The sequence below is a fragment of the Lycium ferocissimum genome, chromosome 12 (assembly GCF_029784015.1).
Source record: "Lycium ferocissimum isolate CSIRO_LF1 chromosome 12, AGI_CSIRO_Lferr_CH_V1, whole genome shotgun sequence".
Taxonomy (NCBI): domain Eukaryota; kingdom Viridiplantae; phylum Streptophyta; class Magnoliopsida; order Solanales; family Solanaceae; genus Lycium; species Lycium ferocissimum.
In genome coordinates this window covers 57600183-57619952 of record NC_081353.1, presented here as the reverse complement: position 1 = coordinate 57619952, position 19770 = coordinate 57600183, and the positions used below count along the sequence as shown (strand labels likewise).

The window sequence follows — 19770 nt, the reverse complement described above, 5'->3', positions numbered from 1 at the left end:
AAAAAAAATTAACGAATACACTAAAAAACTGAATAAAAGAAATAAAATTCACTATATTCATTTGTGTACACTTCAAATTCACTGTATTCATTTGTATACAAAAACGATCTTTTTTGAAATACAAGCGAAAAATACTGTATACACTGTCTGTATACAACAAATTAGTGTATTTTGTATTTTTTCGGTCGAATCCGATTTCGTTTCGGATTCGTCCCGATCATTTTTCGTCCGTATATGACACCGACGCCACTAGATCTATGGAAACACCGTCGTCATCGTCATCGTCACCAACAACCGCCGTTGTATCCTTCATCGTCACCACAACCGGTGGTATATCCTTTTATCTATTCACTTCTGTTTCTATTGTTATATTTCTGATACATGCCAAATAAAAAATAGTAATAGTGGAGATGGACGGTGGTATCAATTGTTGGCGAACAATGACATGTTTGTGTTTAAAAATGGTGGAGACTGTGACTGTGATGGTGGAGATAGTGTATGACAGTGACGATGAAGAAGCAGTGGTAATGATGAAGGAGCAATGGCAAGAGACTCTAAGCCCGGCGGTCGGTCGTTGCGAGTGCATAAATAAAAAAAAATTATAAATAATAATAGTAAGATATTCTACTTTAAATATATATGTAGTTATTAATTGTATTTAACATATTACTCTTAGCTATAGGATGTAATTTATCTAAACTATAGCTACTAAATATAAATATGTATTAGTGTTAGTTATGCCCTGTAGATTTCCCTATAATAAACCCAACATCAATCTAAATAACTTGTGCCTTAAAAAAAAAATAAAAAAAAAAAGATGGCGCGTTGTTGTGAAATGGGGAGTAATCTATCCTTAATATATGATTGCAAAATCAAATAAATAAGGCATAACTTTATGAACCAAATTCATTGGTAAATGAAAATTAATACGATTAACCAACTTGAAAATCAAGCCAAATGGCTCATACTGCCCAATGCTTCAACAACAACAACAAAAAAAAAATTGTTTCAAAAGAACAAAGAACTGGAAGAATAGAAAATAGAGATTGCCATAGAAATTAGGAATAACCAGTAAAAAGTATCTCACATACTTTGTTCCAAAAATGGGAAATATGGTAACAGAAGAAAACGGCAAAATGTCAACCAAAATCTTGAAAATAAAACATTGTAGACTCTAAATCTTTACTTAAATCTTTCTTTATCCTTTTATTATTTTAATCAAGAAAGAAAAAAAATATTCAATAGATAATAGTGCTAGATCATTCTTCCACCGCAGGAATTCTCAATGTTTGGCAAAATTAACACAAACCGACGACAAATTGCATCGCCCCATCAAAGATTACAAATCCCTACTTTAAATTTTGTACAAGACAATCAGTGGAACTATTTGCAGAAAACTACTTTGATAAACCAGTGTAAAAATTTTGTTTGAGAAGACCAAAATAATGTTCGAAAATTTGATCCTACAAATTAATGAAAACTTAAACTCCATAATTGTCATGGATTATAAATTCCTTTATATCACGTCTAATGATCTAACTAGATTGTGCGCTGATAACACTTGTGGGAAAACTTTATACACTCCACACAAGATCGCAAATAAATCATTAGACAGAGATATGAATTCTTAGAAGAATAGCAAAGGCACTTACCTTGATCCATCATAAGAATCAATAGAAGAAAGTTATGATCTTCTGAGCCTTCACACGTTAATATTTTCTGGTTCTTTTCTACGATGGGGAGAGAGAAGAATGATGACGTGTGTGGCACAAGGACTACAACCAACTTAAATAGAATATACACAACTCTTGAGAAGAGACATAACTCTTCAAAGGTAACCTTTCAGAAGATGTGTAACTCTTCAGTTATGAACCCATCAATTATAAGTGAAGAGTTAATAAGGTTTCTAAGCATATAAAATTCATACCTTATAACATATGATTTATATATTTAGCCCATAAAATTAATACTTTTAAGGATCCGAAAAATGAGAGTCTTTAATTAATATCATATCTATGTACAATTATATTAAATATGTGAGTCCACTAAATAGAGAATTTCTAACACCAACTGTATATGTGTTTTATATATATATTTTTTGAGTCCTAAAGCAATTGACTGAAACTCCACTCTTTTTAACCAAATGCAAAAAAATTAACCTAACTAATGGAGTTTTAGCCAACTCTTATAAATTTGACCCAAAAAAGATGATCAAAATATATATATATATAAGATGATCAAAAACTCCACTCTTTTTAACCAACTGCAAAAAAATTAACCTAACTAATGGAGTTTTAGCCAACTCTTATAAATTTGACCCAAAAAAGATGATAAAAATATAATGCATCTAAGAAGATAAAAATATACTTATTTAAAAGATGTCACGTGGACAGAAATACCCACATGCTGGGCATGGGTATGTCACTTTTTTAGGATGAGATCATACCTAGAGTAAAGCTCATCAAATAGCCAAGTCGATAGGGTTAAATAAGACTACACATAATTGAAATGTGCAACTTATTACCTATGCCAGATTTAAAGTGATTTTTAGGTATTATTTTTGACAATTTATTTAAAATATCTAACCAAAACAAAAAAGCAGTTTAATTAAATTGATAGACATGTGACCTTTTTATTGGTTTAGCGCGTTAAGTAAATCTTAATTTTCTGTTCCGGAATCTCTGCCAGTCCGTTGCTTCTATCTATTGTTTCTTTGAACAATTAATGTTTTACTATTTCATGTATGTTATTTTTCCAATTTTCCTGGCGATTTGATTTTTGTCTATTTTCTCAATCTCAAATTCATTACTTATGGCATTGGCAATTTATTAAATTGGGTGATTCGTTTTGCTTTCCAATGATTAATTCAACGTGAAAAAAGATAGTCGAATTTTGAAGAAATAAGATGGATTCATCATCGACAGGATTGGGATGGACAGAATGGCTAGAAGGATGGTGTCGTTTGACATGTGAGACACTCTTTCAGAAAATCAATGCTAGGCATTTGGAGGACCCTTTGCCTTTGCCTCCTCTCAATGGCCTAACTTGCATTGTCACAGGTGTTAAAATTTACGTTCTTTCTCCTTTATGATTTACATAATGACGGAATATTTATTTTCTTTTTTTAGTTTAAGAATATTTTAGAATGTTTAGGATCTAGTGAGATTAGAGTGTACGCAGACCTTACTACTACCTCGTGGAGATAGAGAGGTTGATTCCGATCGACTCTCTGCTCAAATAACGCATAACAAAAAAGTTTGAAAAAGAAAATCCATAAGTAAAAAAGACTAAGCAAATAAGAGAGAGCACATAATAGAGTAAGCAAATAAGAGAGAGCAAATAATAAGAGCCCTTTAGTTTAGTATCTATGGAATATAGCATATTTCTTTTTATTTCATAATCCTTAATTTTGTATATGTAGTCTTTTATTTTCAATTCGGAATCAATGAAAGAGTTTTTATTGATTTTCTCTCTAGTTTTCTCCCTAATATCTTCAATTCCATAACAACAGGAGCCACTAGTGGCATTGGACTTGAAATTGCTAGGCAATTGGCTGAGTCAGGGGCAAATCTTGTCATGGCTGTGAGAAACACAAATCTTGCCCATCAACTCATCCAAAAATGGCAAAGAAATGAAACAAACTCGAGGCCCCTAAGCATCGATATTTTGGAGCTTGATCTCTTCTCTCTCGAATCGGTTGTAAAATTCGCACAAGAATTTAACTCAAGATCAGAACCCCTGCATGTCCTCATCAACAATGCTGGAATCTATTCTATAGGACAGCCACAAAAATTTTCCAAAGACGGGTACGAAACGCATTTACAAGTGAATCATCTTGCCCCTGCATTACTATCTATTCTGCTTTTGCCTTCTCTAAAAAGAGGCTCTCCAAGCAGAATTGTCAATGTGAATTCCCTTATGCATGTCATTGGCTTTGTTGATTCCCAAGATATGAATTTTCTAACGAAGAAGAATAAATTCGCGAGTCGAAAGGCTTACTCAAGTAGTAAGCTAGCACAAGTGATGTTTAACAGTATGCTTCAAAAGCACCTGCCTGCTGATACTAATATTCACGTGATATGCGTAGAGCCCGGAGCTGTACGCACAAATGTTACGAGGGATCTTCCAAGAATTTTGAATATTCTTTATCAGCAAATGTTCTTTTTCATGTTTGATGCTCAACAGGGTTCAAGAAGTGCACTTTTTGCAGCTACTGATGCTGATATCTTGAAATATTGTCGTAAGTTGAAAGCAGAAGAGTGGCCTGTTTGTGTCTTCATTGGTTGCCATTGTTTGACGACGAAACCTAGCAAAGAAGCATATAATGTGGGAACTTCTCATCAAGTATGGGACAAGACATTGGAGATGGTTGGCCTTCCTACAGATGTTGTTGACATGATTCTTCAAGGAAAAGAAATTCATTGCCGATATGGGCCTAACAACGATTGGTAAGCATGTAGCTACCTGATACAAAAAGATACTGTATGTTTTTATCCTTTTTGCACAGCATAATTTTTTGACAAAGGCGATTTAATTGAACTCCCTTCATTACAGCTAGCTCAGCCCAAACCGCTTCTTGGCCCTCAAAGGATTAGGTACCTATATACATATAGCCTGTGTTAGATATGACTCTCAATAAGAAACATATCGAAGATCTGTAGGTTTAGCCATACATATGCAAATTCTTCTAAGCTAAACATGTGAAGATACTTCTTATGGAAGAAACAATTCCTCATCACAAGTAGCTTTATGGACTACAGCACAAAATATGGAACTAGCATTGGAAAGGGTAAAAATATTATCACTAAACCGTATAATAAACGGAGTACACAAGTATATTCCTGTAGGCTGTATGAATTTGGTTATTGGTGCAGTACAAAGGGGAAAAGCCATAGCCAACTTCCAGAGGCGGATGAGCCTATATTCAATGAGTTTAACTAAACCCAAAATTTTTGATACGGAAGCCACTAAAATTTCAAGATATTCTGACCCATAATTTCATATTACAATGAGAGTTCAGTGCTAAGAACATTATAAAAGTTGAATTCATCAAGTTTAATCGTTGAATCCCCTCTTGTCACGATCCAAAATCGTAGGCCATGACTGTCACCTGAAGAGACACTGCCCCAAGGCCCTCGTAGGTAATGCTCTTGGTCTGCCTTCAATCAGTTTATCAGCCTAAGGCTTCGCTCTATTACCTGTGTTGTAAGCTTTCCAGTCTTTGAAGTAAGGTTCAATGCTAGGAAAAAAGCAATTTGCAAGTTCCTGCTGTGCATCCCTGCCCGATCATTTTCTTCTGATTATCTCTTTTTAGCCAAACTACTAGCTTCTGGGAGGAGGGTTATAGACTCATTCAGGTTGAGACGGACTCCCTGCTTTCTATACAGAAGCTACACAATGGCTGGGCCTGAGGATCCATATTACCATGATTCCTATCAATATCTTCATACTCAAAAGTAAATCATAATAATTGAAATGCAAGCGATTTAAGCCGAAAGTTCAAATAAAATAAATGAAAATCAAATTACATATCTACCAAGTCACCCATATCCCTAATAGAGTGTCAAGGAGCACTACTAGACTCTGAATACATAAGTTGGGTCATAGCTCGAATTAGACAGAAAGATAGTATCTAGCTTGAAGTGCCACAATGGCTGATATGGTTGGGTCACCTCAGCTAAACTCCAACAAGGCCTTGAATAGGATCAAAGCCGACAGGTAAACGCACTAGTAGAAGGATCTGGAGACAACAGAAAATCAACAAAGGTGAGCATATAGCGCAGCAAGATCATCGATCTACCCTGCTTTCATACCCCGCAGAGCAAATCTTAAAAATAAACACATGAAAGCAACAAAGGGTATACATATTTATCCTTTTACTACTGTACTGAAGCAGCAGATAAGACATGCAACACGAAGGTACAAGTCAATCACATCATATCTAAATCTTAGGCCCTTGAGAGTCAAGTTTCCTAGAACAATCCTTATAAACATGGGCCCTAGTGGATCCCAAGTGACCCACTAGACCGATCCATATAGGCCCTTACAGATACTCAGGATCTGTTAGACTAGACATTCATAGGCCCTCTCGTATACTAGAGATCTGATAGACCAAGTAGCCAGATACGCAATCAACTAGGATGTACAATACAAGGCACAAGTAATCATGTCATTAGATATTATCATGAAGACCCATAAAGCAATGCAGATAAGAATGTCAAATATCCCTAGCTTAATATAATAACTAAATCTCTAGGATGTCATGCTCAATTTATCGAAAAACAATTCTAGTCATGCTTTAAGTCTTTATAAAGTCATATCGTGGTAATAAGAGTATACAATTCACAGTAATAGGTCAAAGTATCATATAGGACTTAGAATGCGCGCGCCCCACAATGCACTATGTATTTGAAAGTCAAATAATGCAAGTTCTAGATCATGACATTAGAAAAACAAGTATTCAAGAAGTTAAAGTCTCACCTGCCTTGTAAAAGCTAAGATTTTACTCCAAACCTTTACTTGAAACCCCAAATATGGCCAAAAATATCTCTAAAGGCCTCAATCTATTCAAAATCACGAATTATGAGTCCAAATAGATTAGTATATCTAATCTCATCAATTTAGGAAGTTTAAAATCCAAAGTCAACGCAAATATTGTGTTTGGTCAATACAGTCAAAACTCGAAATACAATTCATGAAAGTTTACCCGTGAGTCAAGCAACTCTAATCCATAGTCAAAATCCAAACTCGATGGCATTTGCATGTTCAAATCATCAAAAGGACTTTCTTTTATTTAAGTCAAAAAACCCCTTTTTTCCTCTTTTAAATCCTTCATTCTAAGGCAAAATCAAAGATAGATTCTAATAATCATGTTCAAGTTAAAATTACTTACCCCCAATGAAGTTGATGAAAATCCTCTCAAAAATTACCTCAATCCGAGACCCCTAGCTCCCAAAGTGATAAAATGAAGTCCAAGTAGAAACTGGGGTTATATACACCAGAGCTGAAATTTTTAGTGCTGATTTTCATAAATGACAGCATGCCACCCTTCACTAAAATAGTCATAACTTTTGATACAGATGACGGAGTTACGAACGGTTTGATATTCTGGAACCTAGATTCTAAGGGTTGTGACTCTCGTCAAGACATCTTCACCAAATTATTTATAGATTAGGAGCAGATCTCTTGTGAAGTCACGTCAAGTGCAAAAGACCACGTTTCTGCACGTCAAACCATGCCGACAAGTGGAAATACCCTGTATGGACTTGTCCAAAGGCTCCAACCACAAAAGGAAATGCTACAAGACAAATTCAACTCTTAAGTCAAACTTAAACCTTAAACTCCAAAGTTTCATGCAATAGTGCTGAATAGCACCCGGGCCTCTGGGCTCCAATATCAACATGCACACAAGTCCAAAATCATTATACGAACTTATTGGAACCTTCAAATCATGAATCTAGGGTCATTTACTCAAAATGTTGACTTTTGTCAACTCTCTTAACTTTAGGCTTCTAGTTCAAGTTCAATAATTTTAAAGTACTCCTGAACCTTTTGGACCCATGTCATCCATACCTGCAAGTCATAAATCACCAAATGAATCTACGGAGAATCTCAAACAGGAGAAAGGGGTCCTAGAACTCAAAATGACCGATTGGGTTGTTACCCCTCTCCCAACTTTACAATAGCTGCTCGCCCCTCAATGTACGCGAAGCGCATCAGACACTAATATGAATTCGAATAGGATCATCATTTTGAGTAGGGAATGGAAGTTGAGTTCAGAGACGGAGCCAGGATTGCAACTTTATGCGTTCTGAACTTTAAAATGATAACAAATATGATTCTAAATCTAATATATGTACATATTTAATGAATTTATTCTTGTCTTCGGCCGAGACCATATCCAGGCTTGTAGCTCCCCTGTAGGTGACCCTTCTCCTGCAGGTTTTTCACTGTCTCATATAAGCATTGTTTCACTGGTGTAAACTCCATACCCAAGTCCCTCAGCTTTTGGTTTGGGAACTTATTTGGTTTTTGTTCTTTTCTTCCTCTCATCCGAGCACCTAATGCTTCACAAGTAAAACTAAGACTATACTTAGAGCCTATCCATGCTATCACAACAGTTTAGTAAATGTAGTGGTATTTAGCTTCCATTTATAACTTAAAATTTAGATCATCTCTAGATTGAATATATAAGAAGAGAAGATGTTCCAGCTACTGTTGATACTAAAGATATTAGCCAAGAAGGTGTAAGGGCAATTCATTATCCATCGAGTTTTAAATTTTTGGAGGTAATTTGTTGGAAATATTTCAACAACTGTTGTAGTTGTTGCAACAAATTATCCAAACAACTAGTGAAAGTTGATTAAATTGTTCAACAATTTTCGAAAATTATTCCAACAACTGTTGAATTTGTTGCAATAACTAATGAAGTTGAAACAAACTCATAAGTTGTTTGTTACAACAAAAATTCATAAGTTGTTGGACAAATTTCAGAAAATGAGTACTTATTTATTTTTTGTGAAGAACTAATTAATGTTTTATTTTATCTGCAGTGTGTTGGGCGGACCCACGCGGAGCCTTATGGATGATCGAGCACCCAGTGCTTGTGACGCGGAACTTCTATTTTATGTGAACAACTAGTACGAATCAACTAGAATTAAGTCACATGTAGGAACAAAATAGTTTGTATCTCTGTTCAAATCAGCCAAGACATAGTCCCACTCAACGGCTAGTCCTCTCACATATAAGACCTGAAGACAATGGAGGAAGCATACAAGTCTACCCAGCAAATCACTCTTATTCAAAGCATTGTATTTGATTCTAATAGATTTACTTTGTTCACAAAAGACAAGGGAGATAGCTCATAGTTGAAAAAGTGAGTGTTTCGGTTGGAAAGTGCAAGATCAGTGTTTTTTTCCCTCTCCTTTAACTATTCGCTCACATTTTTAACTTTTTCTCCTTTTCATTTTCACTTTCTTTCTCAATTTCGTGACCCATTCTTCTCCAAAAATGAATTGGTCTTTTTCATTTTCTTCTTTTCTTTAATTTCTTTCCCTCCAAATCCCATCAACCCAAAACAAACAAAAGCCCATCTTTTCCGATTTTAGGAAATTTATACATGGTTTAAACTTTTTTTGCAATTAAATAAAAATATTTAATTTATATTTAATCTAAAGCTAATATCTTTGCACTGAGGTGTGATTTTGAACGCAGATGTTGCGTAAGCAATGATGATATTATTTACTGTACATTCAGAATATGAAAATTGCGAAAGATAGTGTAAGCAATAATTGGACTTACTACGTACCATCACTGACTTAATATCATGTAGTATTAGAGAACTTCCAATTCTTGATGATCTCTAGACTACAGACATTTGCTATAAATGTAAAAAAGCATATATTTGAATAGTTGAGCGTAGTCGTTAATTAGTGTAAAGTGATTTACTTACTGTAACATCTTGAATCTGTTCAATTCAATTCATTTTGAAAGCCCTCTTTCCAATCTTGGGTCCACGCAATCTTTTAAGACCCGAAACAAGAGTGAGTCCACGCAATCTTTTAAGACTCGAAACAAGATTCACTCGATACCTATGCTAATCAAAAGTAAATGTACTCTTCTCTTACAGAATACAAGTTGACCCGAACAACACTATTATTATAACAAAAAATGATTCTAACAAGTATGGAGATACAAGCACGAAGGAGCCATAACCCTGGTTTTCCATAGATGAATTATAGGCTGATCATTGAGCTCGTGATTAATAAATACAACATTGCAACAAACCATAGGATTTCGGGCATAGAGTAGTTTTCCACAATCTATTTTTATGATCTTGTACTAATTCTGGACATGCTAATGTAATATATTTATAACTAATATCGCCATTATTGTGTTAAAGAAAGACTGGCCAAATTTCATGGAAGTTTGGTTCCGATAGTACAGGACTTACAGGAACATCCCTTGAAATATCACTACAAAGCTAGTCAAATCCTACAAGTAAATTGCATGTGAATCGACTGTATGATCAAATCCAAATCCACCTCAGGTTCCTCCTATCGTTCTTGCACACATCCAAATTACCAGCAGAGATTTATAATCGAATCGGTTCATTCATAGGATCCAAAGACATAAATAAAGTTCCAAGGCATGAATGTCTACAAACTGCAATTATCAAAATTGGTTCTTTGACAACCAAAACTTTCATATCACATCTCCAAAAATAGAGGGTAAACTCTCTAAAGCTAAATCCATGTAGACATTAAAGAACACTAATTCAACGCATCACTCAGTGAGACTTCACATATTCTTGAACAATGTGGAGCCCTTCGGTTTCCTCTCCAAAATCCTGGAAAGCAATTTAGAAAATATTTAAACATTGAGATATTGATAAACAAATATACTCTCAAGCATATTTTTGTTTCGAGACTGAACAAATTTACTATCAAGAACATTAGGTTCATCTCATTCTTTACCTTTACAACAACACAACCGCATCCGACAACCTTCCTAGCTTTGCCTTCTGAATCAATCTTGCATAGCTACAAAAATGAAGGAATAGAAGAGACAATTAGTTCAACAATTAGCTTTCAAAACTCAAACGACCAGACCCCTCTATTGATAAAATGTTGAAATAGAAAAAGGCAATAACTGCTTTTGTTTAAACATTCATCAGAATGAATAGGAGGTTGTTACTTACACCGGCCCATTCACCGAGAGTCTTGGCACTAGGAACTGTGATGAGGTTGACATTGTGATCAGCACATAAAGCTTTGACCAATTTGACATAGTCAGGTTGGTCGCAGTCCTCTGCCAATACACAAAGTTGGGCAGCATGCTTCTCGATAACCTTTGCACCCTCATGAAGACCTTTAGCTAAACCACCATGAGCACGTGATTTCCTCAGCACAAGTTGCAATGCTGTCATGATATCCATGGGCTCACCAAGAGCGGGAGCTGGAGCTGGGGTCTCAACGGCAACAGGCTCTTCACTGCATTACAATTAAAAAGGGATAAATAAAAGGGCTTTTTTTCATTTTTAGCCCGTCTGCCGAAATTAATTACAGGCGCTAGCCAAAATATACAAAACCTGTACACTGATTATGTATATTATTTGTATATTTTGTGTCTAGAATATGTACATTTATACTTAATATACAAAACCTATACATTTGTTGGCTGTTACTCTTTTGAGCGGTCAAAAATGTAATTATCCCTAAATAAAATGACAAGGAGGTGAGAAGAAATGACTTTTAACTAAAACTTCTAAAATAATAAGAGAAATGTCATCAAGCAAAGATGGTTAGAAAAGACGAATACAAGACAATCAAAATGTGAAAACAAGACAAGATGGATAGGGGCCTTATTAACCTAAATCAACTCAAGGTCTGCTACACATGGAATCCAAAGCAACGTCCTTATAGAAAGAGAGCTGATGTGACTTTTCATGCTAACCAATACAAAATTACAAAATTTAAGAGGATTAAAGAAAAGGTACTTTTTCAATAAACATTCACCTAATATGGATCATAGAATAGGTAAAAAAGAGTTTTTTCATGCCAGTGCACATCAATTAATGCTGTTAAAACATATAATATATAACTACTTACCCAGACATTTTCGCTTCTTGAATCTAATTTCAAGATATAAATCAAACCTGCAATAAACAAGCAAAAATACAGTCAAAAAATGAAATTACATCAAGCGAAAAAAGGCTTAAAAACAATCGACCTTGAAAATAAGCATGATCCAGTTAAAAAGGATTAGAGTTGTGTGGACCCCAAGAGGACTCCTCCCTTCAAGACTCATTCTTAGTAATGACTTTTACCAAACAAAGGACTCCAATAAGAACAGCTTAGAATTCATGGGCTAGTTATGTAGGATTCTTATACAAAGATTCATAGTACAGGTATAGTTATTCCATCTTGTATCCCATACGAGAGTATACATAGATTAAGGTCAAGTCATACGGGGTCGTTTGGTTGCTGGTTAGGAAGTGAGTTATTCATGTATTAAAACAGGCATAACTAATAACATTTTTGGTAGCATTTTAGTTGTTGATTACCAGTTTACAGTCCTAATTTAGGGTAGAAGATGGAATAACTAAGACATGAATAACCAAACCCTTCACAACCAATCTTTGCATTACTAATACCTTCATCACTCTAACCAGCAATCAAACGACCCCTTAATGGTATTAGTTATACCAAAATAAAAAAACAAATCAAACACAGGATAAATAATGCCAAATGAGTACTGAGATTATTTTTACATGTTCACTTTGTCTCTACACTTTTTTTGTTAGTGGTCTCCGCGGGAAAACCTTGACTAATCCACCGAGTACATACTACATCCTACCTTTACATATATGGTAACTATGTCTACTAAATTCTAGACAGTGGCAATCAGGGCCCATTTCGCCATGGATAATTCACTTGTTTTCCGGAATCATATTTGGACATAGATTGTTACAATTTTCGAAAAACTACAAATACATGTGAAAACATGTCCGAACACAACTCCAATTTACAAATATCATTTCAGCTTTTTTCCAAATACACTTTTTTTCAAATTTCACACCTTTTAAATGTCCAAAAGGCCACTCAGAGTTTTTGTCTCTACAGAGATCTGAACAATGACATACGACATGGTGCCACTTTAGATTTAACTTCATTTTTAGTGCATATCTGACTTTTAACTATTTTTTCTAAAATGTACAGTGAAAATTCAACAAATGAACCCTACAAGTTGAAGAGTTACATACATATAGAAATGTGTATGTACATATATAAAAACACACACACACAGAGATATGCAAAACAAAATTTTAAAATGCAGATACACAATAGAACGTACTAAGATTGAATTTATTTAACATAACATGAGCTGTTATATTAAATCAATAAAGAGATTTTTAAGTAAAGAGTGACGTACAGAGAGATAGAACACTTCTGATGAAGACAACGCTAGAGCAGTAAAGAGAAAAGAGATGGTGAGAAGCTTGCGATATTATATATTGTAGGCTTATAAAACCTAAAACCCTAATACTTTTTACAGTTAATACTAGTAGACTTCAAGCCCAAATTCTATATTTCTGGACTATGGCCCATATTGTCTGCACATTAAACAGGGAGCATTGGTTTAATTTGTGCTGGTCTTTAATTTTTATCCCAAGGCAAACAATATTTTCGCGGGGCACAAATTTATATTTTTGCATCATAATATCTCATAAGCTATGTCCCGCATGACTTTTTCTCTTAAAGAACTTATGTCCCACTAAGTATAAATTCGATTTTGAAGAGCAAAATTAAAGGGGTCATTTGCACTTTCGTCCCTATTTTGTGTCTGTCTTCAATTTTTCCCTTCGATATCGAACTTATGCCTAGAGGGAAAAGATGCATTACAATATCCACAAGTCATGCCTGCGTCCTTCAAGAGCTTATGTCCGCTATGCATAAGTTCAATTTTGAAGAGCAAAAATAAAAGACCAACTCATTTGAAGGGAAAAATTATAGACCACTCCATTTGATGGCCAAACCGTGCGATTACTTAAAATTAAAGACCAGCCCATTCAAAGGACAAAAATTAAGGACCAGCCCATTTGAACGGCAAAAATTAAGGACCAGCCCATTTGAAGGACAAACGGTGCAATTTCTTCCACTTAAAAAGGGAAGTTTCATAAATAGCACTATTTATGCTTGTAACAACGAACTTTCTATATATAATAATAAAAGAGGATTTCAACAAGTGTGCTTAGTTGCCATTTGCAGAAAGGTTAAGGACTATTTTGAAATTAAGTATTTTAGTCTTTATACATCAATTAGTGGACATTTCTGGATATATATATATATATATATATCAGTGTTTTAAAAGGCGCAGGCATTTTACATATGTCTCGCCCAGGCGTAAGCCCCATGGGTACTTAATTTTTAATATTTTCTAAATTAATAAAATAAAAATATAACTAAAAAATATATTAAAATTATATAAATAAAAAAGAAACAATATAAAAATATATATATTTATTATTAACATGCTAACATATGCATGAACTATTAAAAAAATCTTGAAAAAGTGAATGTAAAGATGCATGACACAATAGCATGACTATGATGAAACATAATTAGAGTTGACAAAACGATACTTCGTCCTAATAATTCAAAGATAAAATTGACAATAATATAAAGTTATTATTTTAAAACCTAAAACTAGATACAAATTAATACTCATTATAATACAAATAGTCAGAGTAGAGTCTTCAAAACATTATCTAAACTAGAGTGATATCAAAAGAAATTCTAAAACTAAAACCTATCTTGAAAAAGATAAATTGAAGAATGCTAAGAAAATCTTGAAGAAAATAAAGCATAAGAAGGAATATGCAAACATGGAAGATAGTAAGAATTGGAGGACAAAACTATTTGCTTTGTAATTTACTTTGCATACAAAGGTGTAAAGTGTATATGTTACTCCGTAAACAACAATGAGAAAAAGCTTATGAAATTAGGATAAACGATTAGAAAAAACTTTTGACTTTTTGAGATATTTAGTTTGAGAATTTACTATGAGTTAATTACTGGATATTTAACTTCTTTTTTTTTTTAAAATGTTAAGCAATTTTGGCTCAAATTTGTAAAAGTTCCCGGGGCTCACGCCCCAAATGTTGGGGCTTACGCCTAAGCGAACGCCTCGAAGGTTGGGGCTTACGCCCCAAGATACTTACTCCCCGCCAGTACGCCTCAGTGCGTATTTGGTACGCCTCGCTTCGGGGCTTGCCCGAAAAATGCCTTTTAAAACACTGAAATATACACACACACACACACGTCTTTTACTTATTCTTCTTAATTATATTGATACATTAATATAATTAAACTTTATTGTAATCATTTAAAGATACTCAAAATACTCATTTTAAACTTTATTTTAATTGACAAACTTTATTTTAAAGATACTCATTTTATATTAAGTTAATAAGTTACGTTAAGATATTTTAGAATTTAAAATAATAAGACATCTGTGTTTGTAGATAATTTTTTGCTATTTTATCAATTAGTTGCTTTATTATTTTTAAATGTAAAATGTTAATCTTAAAATTTTGTAAAAAAAAAAAAAAAGCAAAGGAAAAAAACTAGAAGCCCCAACTTTAATATGTCTGCATTTCATGACCAAAAGCGATTAGAATTTCTAGATTTTAAACACACACATGAATTGTTCACTTTCCAATTTGATATCAACTTTTGAACACTTTATTTAATTTTATAATACTCAATTTTTTTCAAATAAAACCGATTGTTACCAGTTTCATGCCAGCACGGGCCATTCGCCCGTGGTATAACAATATTATTGAGTCTTTTAAAACATAGCAATAGCTTTTTCCAAAACATATCATATACTAGTGAGCGTACATACATACACAGTAAAAATCTGCTATAAAATAAAAATCTAATGAGCTTCACTTGCAAGCTTCATTCGCCCCTAGTATAACAATATTTCTAATAGAATACTCTTTCAAAATTATTAAAAAAAAAAAAAGAGAGAGAGAGAGAGAGAGAGAGAGAGAGAGAGAGAGAGATCAAATAGGCTATAAATAATTATGGTATTTCACTTGCGAGCTTTAGCTTTGGAATTTAAGAGTTGGAAGAAAGTGTTTTTTAATCTAGGATGGGAGATGCATAGTTGGTCATATTTAGATGAATTAAATGGAATTGAATCAATAAAATGTAAAAAAAAAAATCAATATGTGCAAAATTAGTTTGGGTAAAAAATAACTCAAGGAAGAGTAAAAAATAACTAAATCATAAATAAACTTTCTTGTACCAACTAAAAAGTATGTGTCGAAAATTATTTAATTTTGTAACGTATGATATCCTCTAATCTGATCTTGTTCACTGCCGTCCATTTTCAATGCTCACATCTAATCTAACAAAAGTTTTATTTCTTAATATAAGAATGCTGGATTTATTACCATGTTATTATTTTCTCGCATGATAGTTTATCTTCAAATATTGTTTGATATGGGTCTAAATAGAGCAACATGATACAACCGAGCCTGACTAGTCTGAATTTTTAGAATAAACCGTAATTGTCATTTTTGTATAATTTATCTTTCAATATGGAAAGTTTATGCAAAAACAAAAAATCAAATCAAAGAAAAAAATTGACACTTTTTTTTTATTTGATTAGGTTTTGATTTTCAATTTTAAAAATCAACAAATTTGATTTAGTTTTGGTTTAAGCAAAAAATACTCAAAAACAAGTGAACCAAACTGACCATATAATATATCTATTTAATAATTTGTGTACGGTGAGAACTTGTAAAGTTCACCTCGGTTCATCGAAGGCTTATACGGGGTGATTATCGAGGGTCAGTCCGAGAAGACGGGGGAACAAACCAGACCTGCATGAAGGGAGTCCGAGAAGATTAAGTCTGAACTTGAGTTTATCCTTCCGCTGATTTATCTCCGAAGATCACGCCCTCAACGGATGTGACCGATATTTCCGGAGCCATTTGCCCACGTTGGAGTTTGAGTCGCCTAGTTGGAGTAGGACACTAACACTATAAATGCATATGTACCAGCCCCATTAGAGGGCATCTTGAGATCATCTCCATTCCCTGAGTTAGCAATTCACTTCAAAATTCCTTTAATAGCAAGGCCCGATATTAACAAAGCTTCATCTCTTAGTTTGTTTTTTGGTCCAAGCAAGGAGATAAAATCTCCTCCCACTCGGACCCGTCATTTGCACTCATTACACAGGCTACCTTCTTTTAATTTTACGTTGATTCTTTACTTTTTGATCATTTGTTTTCTATTGTTAGCAAGCCCGGTCACATATCCTTTAAACCGTGTACAAATTGAATTGTTGCTCTCTTTTGAGGGGAAACAGTTTGGCATCCACCGTGGGGCTAAGGATAATAGTGACGGCTTATTGACTAAACAACCTTCACTTGTTTTGTTCGTTCTTGTGATTTCAAGATCATGTCAAACCTAAGCCACTCCATTCACCTCAATGAAGATGAATCTAGCGAGCACAACGCAAACCTCAACAGGGTACCACCCAACAATGCACCCGCCGTTAATCCAGTGGGCGACCAACCCGTCCAAAATCTGCATGCTAATGGAGCGGACAGGCGTGGAGCCCCCGGAGGGGAGGCGGAGGATATTAATTTACGTGTGATTTACAATTTGTTGCAGGAGCACCACGTCACCATGCAGCAATAGCAAGAAGCCATTGTGCGACTTTAAAGGGATCTCAGCGATGCGTTGGCACTAGAACCGGACCGAGTATCAGAACCAGTTTGAAGGGAAATGGAGGTTGGCGACAGTCATCACAGGCCGACCATTGGCGAGTCATCAGAGATGATAAGAATGCTCGAAGCCTTGACTAAACGTATAGATTCCACCAAGAAAAAGGTAGATGACTATAACTCCCGGGTGGATCAGATCCCGGGAGCACCTCCGATTCTCACCGAACAAGAAACCAAATACATTGTGAGAAGGCCTTTTCCTCCAAGTGCCGCACCAAAGCTGATCCCGAAGAGATTCAAAATGCCAGATATATCGAAATACGACGGAATAACCGACCCACAAGAGCACATTACTGCCTACACATGTGCTATAGCCGGCAATGATCTCGAGGACGATGAGATCGAGTCAGTGAGCTTGAAAAAGTTCGGTGAAACCTTGACCAAAGGGGTCATGCAGTGGTATTGTTCGTTACCCCAGCACTCCAACCCATCCTTTGAGTTACTTGCGGATGCCTTCGTGAAAGCTCATGCAGGGGCACGGAAGGTACAAGCTCGAAAGGTGGACATATTTAAGATTTTCCAAAGGGACGACGAGCGACTCAGAAAGTTCGTTGCCAGGTTCCAGCAGGAAAGAATGTTATTACCCCCGGTCCCTGACGAATGGGCTGCCCAAGCATTCACGAAGGGACTTAATCCAGAAGTTCCAACGCATCCCCTCAACCGAGGAAAACTTATTGGAATTCGGTCATTACGACTTGGCGTACGTGCACAATAGGCACGAATAAAAAATCGAGTAGAGGATGATCGAGCTTGGGCTCCCCGGTCCGGTAACCGGACAAGGAACGACGCATCAAAAAGACGTTTGAGCCGGAATACAACCCTCCGGACAAGTATCACCCTTGCCCGTCTATGAGGCCTGGCTTCCGGTCGGAGAAAATCAGGTGTAACCCCGATCTTAGCATGAACCAAGAAGACAGACGGATCGACCGAGGAGACAGGCGGATTGATCAAGGTTCGTCTAGCAGAGGCCTCCAGTACAAAACCAACACCGCCGCAGTCTCACATACCGGAGAAAGCCCTAGGTTGTCGGAATATAATTTCAATGTTGACTCATCGGCCCTAGTGGCGGCTATTGGAAAGATAGAAGGAGCGACATGGCCAAAACCGCTCCGAACCGACCCTTCACAGCGGGATCCAAAGTTGATATGTGACTATCATGGTACCCACGGGCATCGGACCGACAATTGCAGGGGATTAAGGGATGAAGTAGCACGGTTACTTAAGAACGACCATCTTAGAGAATTTTTGAGTGAACGAGGGAGAAATAACTATAAGAACAGGGACGGTAACAAAAACGTTGAGCCGGAGGAACCTCAGCATGTAATCAATATGATAATTGATGGGGTTGAAATAGCTCGGGGACCTGTCATGAAGAGGACGAAGTTCTCTATCACGAGGAAAAAAAGGAGCAGGGACTACGTCCCGAATGGATTCATTTCATTTAGTGACAAGGAAGTGGAAGGCATCACCCAGCCTCACAATGATGCCCTGGTAATCTTTGTACTTATAAATAAAACTCACGTTAAACGTATTTTAATTGATCCAGGTAGCTCGGCAAATATCATCCGATGGAAGGTCGTCGAGCAACTGAGTATGTTGGATCAAATCGTACCCACAACTCGGGTCTTGAACGGGTTTAACATGGCCTGTGAAACCACCAAAGGAGAAATCACATTGCCCGTGAACACAGCCGGAGTTGTGCAACACACAAAGTTCTACGTCATTGATGGAGAAATGAAGTACAACGCCTTGCTTGGGAGGCCTTGGATACACATGATGAGAGCAGTACCTTCCACATTACACCAACTGCTGAAATTTCCAACCCCCGATGGGATAAAAAAAATCCAGGGAGAACAACTAGCTGCCAAAGAGATGTTTGCAGTTGAGGAAGTAGCACCAAAAGAACCCGCTTCGAAGGGCATAACAGTAAGCCGCACTAAGAATTCGGACGCAGACAAAGGGACCAAATAGCAATCACAGAATGTGGTGGCTGAAGAGGAAGATGACTTCGGCATACCGAGACCCTTTGTGCTGTCGAACAAATCTGATGCAACGAAGTCAACAATAGAGGAACTGGAACAAGTTGTCCTCTTCGTTCATCTCCCGGAAAGAATGGTATACCTGGGCATGGGAATCACCCCGGAGCTCAGGTGTGAATTAATTGAATTTCTTAAAGCTAATTCGAATTGTTTTGCATGGTCTCATTTAGACATGACAGGAATCCTATCGGAAGTAACCACCCATCGATTAAGCTTAGACCAGAGTTTCCCTCTAGTAAAGCGTAAAACGAAGGCCAATGTCAAAAGTCAAACACGCGTTCGTCAAAGAGGAGGTAACAAAGTTGTTAAAAATAGGATCCATCCTGGAGGTTAAGTACCCGAACTGGTTAGCCAACGTAGTCATCGTACTAAATAAAGGTAACAAATTTAGAATGTGCATTGACTTTAAATATTTAAATAAGGCGT

At 35.9% G+C, this 19770-nt stretch overlaps 3 protein-coding genes and 1 long non-coding RNA gene across 5 annotated transcripts; 2 read left to right on the top strand and 2 right to left on the bottom strand.

Moving 5' to 3' along the window:
- Window positions 1–2462: 2462 nt before the first annotated feature.
- On the top strand, window positions 2463–9228 carry LOC132040610 (dehydrogenase/reductase SDR family member FEY-like). Of its 2 annotated transcripts, XM_059431266.1 has the most exons (4): window positions 2463–2551; window positions 2925–3059; window positions 3512–4448; window positions 8553–9226. In XM_059431266.1, exons 3-4 carry the CDS (start codon window positions 3577–3579, stop codon window positions 8638–8640), a joined length of 960 nt encoding a protein of 319 aa, XP_059287249.1. In that variant the 5' UTR covers window positions 2463–2551; window positions 2925–3059; window positions 3512–3576; the 3' UTR covers window positions 8641–9226. The 2 variants fall into 2 exon arrangements, with proteins under 2 accessions (XP_059287249.1, XP_059287248.1); XM_059431265.1 differs by lacking the exon at window positions 2463–2551 and having other exon boundaries at window positions 2685–3059; window positions 8553–9228.
- On the bottom strand, window positions 4241–8303 carry LOC132040612 (uncharacterized). Its single transcript, XR_009410731.1, has 4 exons — window positions 6481–8303; window positions 5111–5407; window positions 4465–4599; window positions 4241–4378 (listed from the first exon to the last, which is right to left on the bottom strand). It is a non-coding gene; the product is annotated as an uncharacterized LOC132040612 (long non-coding RNA).
- Window positions 9229–10092: 864 nt separating the features above from the next.
- On the bottom strand, window positions 10093–13038 carry LOC132039950 (small ribosomal subunit protein eS12-like). Its single transcript, XM_059430515.1, has 5 exons — window positions 12934–13038; window positions 11610–11656; window positions 10700–10991; window positions 10476–10541; window positions 10093–10348 (listed from the first exon to the last, which is right to left on the bottom strand). Exons 2-5 carry the CDS (start codon window positions 11615–11617, stop codon window positions 10289–10291), a joined length of 426 nt encoding a protein of 141 aa, XP_059286498.1. The 5' UTR covers window positions 11618–11656; window positions 12934–13038; the 3' UTR covers window positions 10093–10288.
- Window positions 13039–18154: 5116 nt separating this feature from the next.
- On the top strand, window positions 18155–19276 carry LOC132039474 (uncharacterized). The gene has a single exon (XM_059429950.1). The coding sequence runs from the start codon at window positions 18155–18157 to the stop codon at window positions 19274–19276; it is 1122 nt and encodes a 373-aa protein (XP_059285933.1).
- Window positions 19277–19770: the final 494 nt, after the last annotated feature.

What these genes read in the sequence shown, in the direction of transcription:
- LOC132040610 (XM_059431265.1), top strand. Translation starts at nt 2,906, where the DNA reads ATGGATTCATCATCGACAGGATTGGGATGGACAGAATGGCTAGAAGGA. An exon ending in CCTAACTTGCATTGTCACAG is followed by an intron (nt 3,060 to 3,511) that starts GTGTTAAAATTT and finishes CCATAACAACAG; the next exon opens with GAGCCACTAGTGGCATTGGA. An exon ending in TATGGGCCTAACAACGATTG is followed by an intron (nt 4,449 to 8,552) that starts GTAAGCATGTAG and finishes TTTTATCTGCAG; the next exon opens with TGTGTTGGGCGGACCCACGC.
- LOC132039474 (XM_059429950.1), top strand. Translation starts at nt 18,155, where the DNA reads ATGAGGCCTGGCTTCCGGTCGGAGAAAATCAGGTGTAACCCCGATCTT.
- LOC132039950 (XM_059430515.1), bottom strand. An exon ending in CTCTCGGTGAATGGGCCGGT is followed by an intron (nt 10,542 to 10,699) that starts GTAAGTAACAAC and finishes TCATTTTTGTAG; the next exon opens with CTATGCAAGATTGATTCAGA. An exon ending in GCGGTTGTGTTGTTGTAAAG is followed by an intron (nt 10,349 to 10,475) that starts GTAAAGAATGAG and finishes ATTGCTTTCCAG; the next exon opens with GATTTTGGAGAGGAAACCGA.